The following is a 12061-nucleotide window of genomic DNA, read 5'->3' on the forward strand; positions in this document are numbered from 1 at the left end:
CCTCCCGCCACGACTGGGACTCCTTCACCTGTGATGGAAGGAGTGAACGAGACGCTGCCGGGAGAGGCCGAACACGATTCCGGTGGCAGCGGGGGGCTGCCCAGAAAACGGCTCCTCCTGAAGGAGCAGGGCTCGGAGAAGCTGGGCCAGGAGGTTCTGCTCGAGGAGTCTAAGTCTGAGGAGATGTGGCAGGTGACCCCGCCTGGGAGGAGATGGCCGACCCGAACTCCCACACCTTCAGTCTGGGGGACCCTGGATCTTGAGGCCCAGCACCACGCATCTTCTTCCAAGCCGCGGGCGCCTTGCGCGGGGTGATGCTCACAATCACAGGCCAGGCTTAATAAAGCCGGGGTTTGTGGCCTCCGGGTTTCGTTTGATTAGACCAAACACCTGAGCGATGCCTCAATTAAGAACTGGTTCCTCAAGCGGCAGAAATTTCTGCAGCTGAAACAGCAGACAGAAGAGGGCCAGAGAGGCAGAGGCACAGGAGCAAGAAAAAGGAAAACAGAAAGAACTAGAGGAACTGGAGAGAAGGCAGAGAAGCTTCCGCATGAGGGAACAAGAGCAGAGGGGCCAGGAATTCCATCAGAATCTTTCCAGAAGCTGCAAGTAAAGGAGCAAAATGCTGCGAGGGGAAAAAAAAAAACACAGAGAAAGGAAACCACAGCAGGTCAGGAGGAGTCTGCAGCCCATAATGCTGATTGCGGGGCGGCTGAGCCAGGCCAAGGTACCGCCCCGCGTGGCGCCCGCGGTCTCCATCTCCAGCGTGGACCGCCTCTTCCTGCTAAGATGTAACCTGTGGGGTTTTTTTTTGAAACTCCCAGCCACGGCCTCCCTCCTCCTTCGCTGGTTGCAACCGTGACCCCCCCAAATTGTCTTAACACGAAGACGGGGAAAACTTGGTTTGAGGGCTCGATACAGTTTTTGTCTTGTTTTAAAGTATCTCTAAGTAACATAAACATTAAATTACTCATAGCTAGAAAGAGCTTATAGGCCGGTGGACAACCTCAACTATCCTGGGAGTGGTCATGTGCTATAGTAGTCCTAGAATTTTATTATGCATCTCACAGCGTGATGTGTCACTTATGATCAATAGCTAATCTAAGCCAACTATATCTGTTTTTTTCATAGTCACATTTTTAAAAATAAGCATGTACAATTAATAATATATTAACCAACATATAAAAATATTTAATATATTGTCAATATGAAAATTATTTGGATTATACTTTCTTTTTTTTTTGTACTGAATCTCAAAAGCTGATGTTTGTTTTACATTTACCCACAACTCAAATTGGAGTAGCTACATCACAAGTGCTCAATAGTCAATGTATGGCTGCTGCTGCTGCTAAGTCACTTCAGTGGTGTCCAACTCTGTGTGACCCCATGAACGGCAGTCCACCAGCTCCTCTGTCCCTGGGATTCTCCAGGCAAGAATACTGGAGTGGGTTGCCATTTCCTTCTCCAACTGTATGGCTAGGAGCTACCATATTGAACAGCTCATTTCTAATTTAGAACAGTGGTTTCAGATTGTATTTTAGCAGTAGGCCATCTTCTTCAGATGAAACCTTTGGCTGAATCCTATTATGTAAATAATCAGGGCAGAGCTGCTCAGTTTGGAGCAGAACAGGATATCAGAGCCCCATCTGATGCCCCCATTTGTCCCCTCCCAAGAACTTCCAGGCAGTTCTTGAGGCAGCTCCATGAATCCATAGCATACAGTGGTACCCATTCTTCACTCATCTACAATTGATTTTAATCTTTCAAAGAATTACCTCCCAAACAAACTGCATTTAAATAATCATTAATTTGTGTTCTCTTTTTTTTTCCCATTTCAGAGGCATGTATAGTTGCTGCTCAGAACTTTTAATCAGGATCAGATAACAAACAAGAGATTACAGTGAATTGGGGGTGAAGTGGGAGAGTAGTGGGAACTTTGCATTGTCATTGGCCCTATGATAGTAAATATTGGTGTTCTGTGAGGTTTTTTGGAAAGTTGAAGGTAGTACCTCTGCTGCCACAGTTGCTAGATATGTGGGGCTATCATTCCATTTAGGATTGCCAGATAAAACACTGTATTTTAATTTCGTACATGTAAAAACACAAGTCCCAGCTCCCTAGTTCAGTGCAGTGCTACTTGGGGGAGGAGAAACATTTGTTAATAGTTTCTAATCAGGATCAGGCAACCATCATTAGGTGAGTTAATGTCTCTTAACATCAGTCAATCAAAACAGGGCGACATCAGCTTTTTAAGAATTTTGTGGGGATTGGAAAAAATTTTAGTGATGTCAGCACAGTTTGAAAAAACAATAAATTTCTTTAGTTGGATTTGGGATTTCCTGAGTGAATTAATGATGATGGTTTGGAGCGTTCCCAGGCTCAAAAATTCACCAATACCTTCAGATGATGGAATACTAGTCAGTATTAAAGAGAGATGAGCTATCAAGCCATAAAAAGACACAGAGGAAACTTAAATACCTATTAGTGAAAGAGGCAACTCTGAAAAGGCTTCATACTGTATAATTTCAACTATGTGACATTCTGGAAATGGTGTGGTTGTGGTGGGGGGTTGGGGGTGGATAGGGAGAGATGAATAGGCAGAGAACAGAAGATTTTTAGGGTAGTGAAAATATTCTGTATGATACTAAAATGATGGATACATGCAATTATACCCTTGTCCAAGCCCATAGAATACTCAACACAAAGAGGGAAATCCAACATAAACTGCAGACTTAGGGTGATTATGATATGTCAAAGAAGGTTTATCTTTGTTTAAAAAAAATTCCATTCTGGTGAGTCATGTTAATAATGGGGAAGGCTATGCATGTGTGAAGGCAGGAGGTATCAGGAAATCCTTGTACCTCTCTGTCAAAGATTTTGTTGTAAACCTAAAACTGCTCTAAATGAATAATAATAGTAAAGTCTTAAAGATAAAGTTCATCAGCACAGCTTCCCTGAGATTGTATTCCAGGGATGACAGGGCATAGCTGGGTGAATCTTAAAGCCACTCTGAGTGTTTGTGCCTCCCCTCATGTATTTGATGTGAACCTCGAGTATTCCTGGTCAATGCTTTCTGTCTTTGATGTTCATTTCTTCTGCCTTCCTTTCTTCACCTACCACACACATCCTTTGCTGGTTAAGGAATCTTTGTGCTGCCTTCTGATTTTGCAATATAGAGATTACAAAATGTGGGGACAAGTTTTCTCCTGGGTTGTAAACTGGGTGAAAAAACAAAGGATGAATTCTTTCCTTCTTAAAGTGTTAGCTGTCATACTAAGAAATGAGAGTGCATAAAGGGTACAGGGAAAATTTCCCACCCTAAATAAGTAATTTACCAAGTAGATTGTGTTTCATTCACATTTGACTGCCCAATAATATTAGGCTGTTACAAAATACTTAAAAGAACTAAAGGGGTTGGGGAAGGACAACCTACTAAGGACCAGGATGTATCTTTTATGTACCATGTTTCTTTATAATTAGCTCTTTCCTTGCCTTCCTGCATTTCACTTTGTATTTATCCTCCACACAAAATTGTTTTATATAAAAATCCAGGCTGGTTAACCAAAGCCTCCTAAGTCTCTCAAGCTGCCTCTCTTCCAGTATGGAATGACACCATAGACAGACCCTGGGGTGGCTCTGCATTATTGAATTCATCCCATGGGGGTCAACCAAGGGAGAGCAGATGGTGAGCTGTTCTGAATTTTAGGGAAATACCAAAGCTGTCTTTATAGGTCCCAAGGTTCCTACAGATCCTTCGAAGCAATGATAAATGTAAGGTGTTAAACTTGAAAAAAAAAAAATAGAAAACATTCTGGAAATTAACAAACTACCTTTTGCAAAAGACACAGAGTACCCTAAGTATGCAGATTTTGTAACAAATCAGTGTAGGCGATGTAAATGGAGTCCTGGCTTGTCACCCAGAGGTGACAGGTAGTACCTTTGGGAATTTCCCAGAATCCAAGCCAAATTGCTCCTGGCCTCCAGGAAAATGTAAGCAAACTTACAACCCAGATTTTGTGACCTAACCTTTTACACCCTTTTTTCCCCCTCTGTTAATTTCTCCTACCTTTAATTTCTCTTCATAAAGGAAAAAAACCCACATTTTTGTGTTTTAAATTTGGAGTAAGACACTGAAGATAAATTTTAGAAAACTGGCGAGGGGGAAAGAAGTAGGAGAAGATTGATTCTTTCATCAGAGACCACAACTGTGTTCCAGAACATGTAGGAAATTCTACATGAAGCTGGAGGGAATATAGAAATAGAATGGCTTTGAATTTATATCACTATAGGCAGCCCCCAATCTTAAGAAGTTTGGTAATAAAGATTTATTATCTGAGCTGTTGTTCAGAAGTCAGAATTCACTTTTTCATAGAAACATTATAAATGATCGAGTTCATAGATCAGATATGAAAAGTAGATTGAAATCCATAGTGAATTTAAGATGAGGACTCAAGGTTCTACTTCGAGTTCAACTAACCACCGATTACAATATTTTTCTAATGGAAAGATCTACAGATCATGTTCCAGCTCACGGTGTCAGGCACATTCCATACCCCATCGTCTCCCTGCTCTTGCTTCTCTTTCTAACGCAGTGAACTAGAGCTCAGCTCTCCTGTTCCCAAACTCTCTCCAGAAGTTATCCCTTGCTAACTGCATAGAAAGAAATGCTTGGGTTAGTCATTCTTTGGGTCTCTGAATTAGGAGAGAAATGTATTACCTCCACTGGAAGCAGACTTCCTCCACTTGGTTCATGTGTGAAGGCAAGTAGTATGATCAAAGAACACTGCACTGTCAGTCAACAAACCTGTTCTAACTCTTGACTCAGCCATTCTCCATGTAACCTTGACTGACGAATTCATGTGTCTGGGCATTAGTTTACATTTATTTAAAAATTAAATAAATAGGATGTCACATTTCTGAGAAGAGAGTTTACTGCTTTCTAGAGAATTTCAAAGGAACCTATCATGACAATGCTCAAAATTAAGAACTACTGGACAAAATCATCTGCTAAATTCTTTTAGCCCTAGCATTTTAAATTGCGAGTCTGGTGTTATTTCTTAATTAGGAACTGCCAATTCATGATTTACTCATCAAGTTTTGGAGCCCTTCAAATCGCTCTCATCCTCTCTACTAGTTAAACTATAAGCAGAATGATAAATAAAAACTATTACAAACTTTCTACATGATTTGTCATTCTCTGAAAATCTTTTCTTTTGCTGTAATAAAATATCTGTCATCTCCTAACCCATAATTTCCAAACTGAGAGTTTATGTTGATTAGACTAACTGGGTAAGTTTTAGGTCTTTACTTGTTATCTCATAGACTTTGTTTTTCCATATTCTCAATCATTCACCTTTCTACTTCAAGTTATTTGGCATGTTCCTTGCTCCTGTTTCAGATCCAAGACAGAGATTGAAATCTAAAGTCAGTCTCATAACTTGGAATCTTTCTTTTTTGTCTTTCAGGGAAAGGAGCATTGAACTGCTTGTCCTGTGTGTGGAGTTACCACCTGGTGGGAGGACTGTGTACCTCGGACTGTCTTGTGGGGGAGTTCAGAGTGGGAGAGGTACAGGGCTGGGTGTGGTGTGCCTTCAACCATTGCTGCAGAGGGACATGAGCTAGTTTCTGCTTGTCCTTTTGGGCAAAGTCCAAAAAAATCATAAAATCGCTACACACACTATAGCTCAGGTTTAATATTTGTAAATCTTCTACCATTGCATTGTGGAATAATGGCACTACCCATCTGTAACCTTAATTCCAGTCAAAGGAGCTGAGAAGACCTGAGAGAAATAATGGGAAGTTATTTAATGAGGACAACAATATTTGCTCACAACCCTAGAAGTTTCATGTCTACATAGGAATATTATGCCAGAAATAAGAACTGTCTTCTCTTCTCCCCCTCTGCTGACTAACCTGAAACATCTAAAGAATGTTAGAACTACACAACCAATGTTGGTCCTTCACCTCCTCCCTTCACAGACAATCAAAAGAGAGACGTTTCATTTGCTAGCCTAGAAACCATGGATTCTGAGTCCACTTTTTTTTTAATTAATTTATTTTTTTACTGAAGGATAATTGCTTTACAGAATTTTGCTGTTTTCTGTGAAACCTCAACATGAATCAACCATAGGTATACCTAAGTCCACTAACTTCTTGACTGTGTTTCCAAACTTTAGAAATTAAGTAAATGGTAAAACTTACATGACCCGGCATATTCACATATGCCACTCTCTTTAAATTCAGGTAAGAGCCCTGAGTACACTTTGGAGAAACTGAGAATCTGAGAGGTTAAATACAGTACACTGATAAAGATTATACAAGTAGTAATTAACAAAGTTGGGATTAAACCCAGGGGTTCTGACTCCTAATCCAGGATTTGATGAAATCTCAGCTGAGAAAGCATCTTATCAGCACCTGAAACTTGCCAAACAGTGGCAATTTTCATTCCTTCTTTTTCTGCCTTCCAAAGTGCAGAAATGAAATAAGAAGGTATGTTCCCTCATCCACATTTTCAGCACCAGTGAAATGAAGCAGCCTATTGGGAGGGAAGTCACTTTATTTAATCTCTCAACAATCTTTCCACTGATATTTCACTGTGTTAGCTAAACAGTCACAATTTATATTATCCTAGGGCAGAGGCACACAAGAATCTTAATAGCCACAGAGGCCGGGCAGATCATATAAATGAGTGAAGAGTGCTGGGTCAAAAAAAAAACCAAAAAACAGTGCAAACTTGACCATAGGCAGAGTATAACATTTCATCTATGTGTTGGTGACATCAGAGCACGTTCTGAGGATTGTATCAAATAGGAGAGCGCAAAAAGGGGCCACTGCCACTCAGCTCTATCTGTGATATGGGAGTGATGAATCCAGTGTTGATAAGTCTGATAGTTTTGAAAGAGAAACCCAGAACTGACTTATATGTGAAATATCCCAATTTTGAAATGTAGGCAATGAGTTCAAATTTCTTTAAACCATGAAATCCAATTGAGTATGGCCAAACAAAACTTGTCCTTGACCAGGTACAGCTCATGGCTGTCAGGGTGAAACCTGAGCTATCCTAGAAGCTTGTTCTCTCACTGTTATCACCAGCAGATCTCAGAGGAAAAGCTCAACACTGGCTCCATCGAGTGCAGACAGCTGGTTCTGTCTTTCACCCAGAAGAGTTAAAATGGACCCAGAACAAATCACCTTTCTGCTATCCCCGACCTGCTCCTTCCTTTATCCAGAGGAGAGGGAACCCCCATCTGGGAACTCTCAGTGTCTGTCAATTTCTCCACACTCATAAGGAATCTGATTGTTCTTAACAGGGGGAGAAATTTAACTGTGAGAAGTGCCACGAGAGCTGCATAGAATGCAAGGGCCCCGGCACCAGGAACTGCACCGTGTGCCCTGCCGGCCTGGTGCTGCACACGGACGACAGCCGCTGCCTGCGTTGCTGCGATGCCTCCGATCCCGCCAGTGCCCGGGAGTGCTGTGACTGCCACCTTACCGAAGGTGAGGGGAGGGGAAGCGGGTTTTGCAGAAGCAGAGGAAGGACGTGTCCTCAGGATGCTCACAGGAGCATGAGGGGGAGAGGGATGGGACGTTTCAGAGGACCAATAGAGCTGCCTTTTTTTCTAATGACTGTTTAAATATATTTTTTAGTTGAAGTATAGTTGATTTATAATGTTAGTTTCTGGTGATTCAGCAAAGTGATTCAGTTATATATATGCGTTTCTGCTTGCTCAGTTGCTTCAGTTGTGTCCGACTCTTTGCGACCCCATGGACTGTAGCCCAGCAGGCTCCTCTGTCCATGGGATTTTCCAGGCAAGAGTACTAGAACAGGTTACCGTGCCCTCCTCCGGGAGATCATTCTGACCCAGGGATTGAACCCATGTCTCTTGCATTGCAGGCAGATTCTTTACCACTGAGCCATGGGGGAAGATATATATGTTTTATATATATATATATATATGTATATGTATATATATATATAAAGATATATATATTTATATATAATATATAGTCTTTCATATTTTTCCAGTATGGCTTATTATAAGATAAAGCTACCTTTTTACTGAGTGCTTACTATGTGTCTAGTATATTTGGAACTTTCTGTCCACTATTTAAGTAGATACTATCAATCCCATTTTACTGATGAGAAGCCTTAGGTTCAAAGGATTGATTAGTGTGCCCAAGTGTTTCCCTGCTGGCTCAGACATTAAAGAATATGTCTGCAATGAAGGAGATCTCGGTTTGATCCCTGGGTCGAGAAGATCCCCCTGAAGGAGGGAATGGCAACCCACTCCAGTATTCTTGCCTGGAGAATTCCATGGACAGAGGAGTCCATACCAATGTTAAGAGGCTCATGTGACATTAGAATATGGGTCATTTGCACTCAAAGCCAGCATTCTTTCCACTCCTGTGCTGCCTCCCAGATTCAAACTCAAGCAGGTCTAAAGTTTCATCTTTATAAATTTATAAACTTTATTCCTTTTGTGGTTTTTTTTTTTTTTGGTTTTTCCTTTCTTAGGGAAAAAGGAAAAGAATCACCTATCACAGAAACTGATGCCAATATTATCTTGATTCTGTTGAAAAATCATTCTGTGGAAGTCAGTTCAAATCCAGGGCTCCCATTAGAGACTTAAGACATTTTATAAGTGAGTTTTATTGAAGGCTTTCTTACAAAACCCAATTTACCAATTCCAACCCCTGAACTGTCTCCCCACCCCAACCCCACTTGTATAAATACTTGGTTCTCATTGGCTACAAGCTTAGAAAGGCCACAAATGGAATGATATCTTCTAAAAAGAAAAATATAAATTCTTTTTTAAAATTTAATTGGAGGCTAATTACCTTACAACATTGCAGTGGTTTTTGCCATACATTGACATGAATCAGCCATGGGTTTACATGTATTCCCCATCCTGAACCCCCCTCCCACCTTCCTTCCCATCCCATCCCTGTGGGTCATCCCAGTGTACCAACCCTGAACACCCTGTCTCATGCATTGAACCTGGACTGGCGATCTGTTTCACATATGATAATATACATGTTGCAATGCTATTCTCTCAGATCATTCCACCCTCGCCTTCTCCCACAGAGTCCAAAACACTGTTCTATACATCCGTGTCTGTTTTGCTATCTCACATATAGGGTTATCATTACCATCTTTCTAAATTCCATATATATGTGTTAGTGTACTGTATTGGTGTTTTTCTTTCTGGCTTACTTCACTCTGTATAATGGGCTCCAGTTTCATCCATCTCATTAGGACTAATTCAAATGAATTCTTTTTAACGGCTGAGTAATATTCCATGGTGTATATGTACCACAGCTTTCTTATCCATTCGTCTGCTGATGGACATCTAGGTTGCTTCCATGTCCTAGCTATTATAAACAGTGCTGCGATGAACATTGGGTGCACGTGTCTCTTTCAGTTCTGATTTCCTCAGTGTGTATGCCCAGCAGTGGGATTGCTGGGTCATATGACTAATTGGAAAAGACCCTGGGAGGGATTGGGGGCAGGAGGAGAAGGGGACGACAGAGGATGAGATGGCTGGATGGCATCACCGACTCAATGACATGAGTTTGAGTAAACTCCAGGAGTTGGTGATGGACAGGGAGGCCTGGCGTGCTGCGATTCATGGGGTCGCAAAGAGTTGGACACGACTGAGTGACTGAACTGAACTGATGGCAGTTCTTATTTCCAGTTTTTTAAGGAATCTCCACACTGTTCTCCATAGTGGCTGTAATAGTTTGCATTCCCACCAACAGTGTAAGAGGGTTCCTTTTTCTCCACACCCTCTCCAGCATTTATTGTTTGTAGACTTTTGGATGCAGCCATTCTGACCGGTGTGAGATGGTACCTCATTGTGGTTTTGATTTGCATTCCTCTGATAATGAGTGATGTTGAGCATCTTTTCATGTGTTTGTTAGCCATCTGTATGTCGTCTTTGGAGAAATGTCTGTTTAGTTCTTTGGCCCATTGTTTGATTGGGTCGTTTATTTTTCTGGAATTGAGCTGTAGGAGTTGCTTATATATTTTTGAGATTAAATCTTTGTCAGTTGCTTCGTTTGCTATTATTTTCTCCCATTCTGAAGTCTATATTTTCACTTGCTTATAGTTTCCTTCATTGTGTAAAGCTTTTAAGTTTAATTAGGTCCCACTTGTTTATTTTTGCTTTTATTTCCATTACTCTGGGAGGTGGGTCATAGAGGATCCTGCTGTGATTTATGTCAGAGAATGTTTTGCCTATGTTTTCCTCTAGGAGTTTTATAGTTTCTGGTCTTACGTTTAGATCTTTAATCTATTTTGAGTTTATTTTTGTGTATGGTGTTAGAAAGTGTTCTAATTTCATTCTTTTACAAGTGGTTGACCAGTTTTCCCAGTACCACTTGTTTTGTCTTTTCTCCATTGTATATTCTTGCCTCCTTTGTCAAAGATAAGGTGTCCATAGGTGTGTGGATTTATCTCTGGGCTTTCTATTCTGTTCCATTGATCTTTATTTCTGTTTTTGTGCCTATACCATACTGTCTGGATGACTGTAGCTTTGTAGTATAGCCTGAAGTCAGGCAGGTTGATTCCTCCAGTTCCATTCTTCTAAAAAGAAAAATACAAATTCTTAAAACATTCTATAGTGCAAAAGCATATCATTTCTTTGGGATTCAGCTACATCATGGCTTGACAAAAAAAGAGACATCATATTTATGGGAGCCTGTCAATTTATAAAAAAAGTAAACCCCAGACCCCAAACCACTACTAGCCTTTTCTGTTTTATTTTTTATCAACCTTTTCACTTACTTCTAAATATCCTCTTTCCAAAAACTAATTATTTCCTCCTTTCAGCAATCCTGCCTCCATGAGCAGCTGGTTTTCCCAGCTCTTCACACGCATCCACCTTCAGGGTCTGATTGCTTATTATTCATGTTGTATCAGCTAAGAATAATAACCCTCAATACATTGATGGCTTTAAATGAAACTATAAGTGTGTGCATGTTGGATGTAGAGTTTCAGCAAGCCTTTTACAACTAAGAACTACTTATTCAGCTTTCCTGGGCTTTCTTTAGCTCTTGAAGATTCACCTGGGGCAACTCTGCAAAAGACTAAATACTCTCGATTACCTGCTCATTCTTTACTGAGTCACTCGGCTCCTTCAAAGAAGAACCCATATCACAGAGTCTGACGCTAACTCTCCAGGCCTAAGACTGGAGGATAGTAAGACAGGATTGTATATGATGCCCTGTTAATTGAAACAACCTCACAAGGTCTTTTATTGGGTCTCCTGTCTCAGACAGGGTTTATCACAAAGTACCACATACAGAGGGCTTCCGAGGTAGCTCCAGTGGTAAAGAATCTGCCTGCCAATGCAGGAGACACAAGAGACATGGGCTCGATCCCTAGGTCAGGAAGATCCCCTGGAGGAGGGCATGGTAACCCATTCCAGGATTCTTGCCTGGAGAATGCCATGGACACAGGAGCGTGGCAGGCTATGATCCATAAGGTCACAAAGAGCCAAACACGACTTAGCAGGCACACACCACACACAGATTGCAATCCTTATTGCTTATTACTTATCCTTCCCTCTAGTGCTTTAATATTTCCTCCAGTGGAAAAATTTTGTTCTAGTATATTAATGATAAAAGTAGTCATGATGGTATTGTTACTTTAGGAGATGAAATTCTGTTTGATGGGCAAAATCCCACGAGGATGAAAGTTAGGATAAAATTAAAAAAAAAAAACTTGTTTATCACTAGCAAAAAGAGAAGAAAAGAAACACATAGTGGTGATGATGATGAATCACACCTAATTGGCCAATATATATTAAGCAAAAGTAATTAACCCTAAAATAACTGGCACAGTATTATATTCATTAAGCTAGTGTACATAATGTACCTAGAATCTCATAAAACATCCTGAGGGCAGAACTAGTTGGTTCAAAAAATATTTATGGAAAATGTACTGTTTTATTTAAACTTGTACATCCAATAAAGCCTGCTAGTTTTTCTTTCTAGTTCTTTCATACTCTCATACTCCCATTTGGTGGGTTAAAGAATAGAAAAAAAATTAGGAAAATCA

The 12061-nt window shown here is 40.7% G+C and overlaps 1 protein-coding gene across 4 annotated transcripts in view; it reads left to right on the plus strand.

The window, feature by feature from the left end:
• Nucleotides 1-12061, plus strand: part of PCSK5 (proprotein convertase subtilisin/kexin type 5) — a 494109-nt gene that overhangs the window by 478032 nt on the left and 4016 nt on the right. For all 4 annotated transcript variants that reach the window (XM_061132953.1, XM_061132954.1, XM_061132955.1 and 1 more), the window contains 2 exons: nt 5466-5566; nt 7311-7497. In XM_061132953.1, the coding sequence (XP_060988936.1) occupies nt 5466-5566; nt 7311-7497 (288 nt within the window). The remainder of the gene's footprint in view (nt 1-5465; nt 5567-7310; nt 7498-12061) is intronic.

Source organism: Dama dama, chromosome 29, assembly GCF_033118175.1.
Source record: "Dama dama isolate Ldn47 chromosome 29, ASM3311817v1, whole genome shotgun sequence".
NCBI lineage: Eukaryota > Metazoa > Chordata > Mammalia > Artiodactyla > Cervidae > Dama > Dama dama.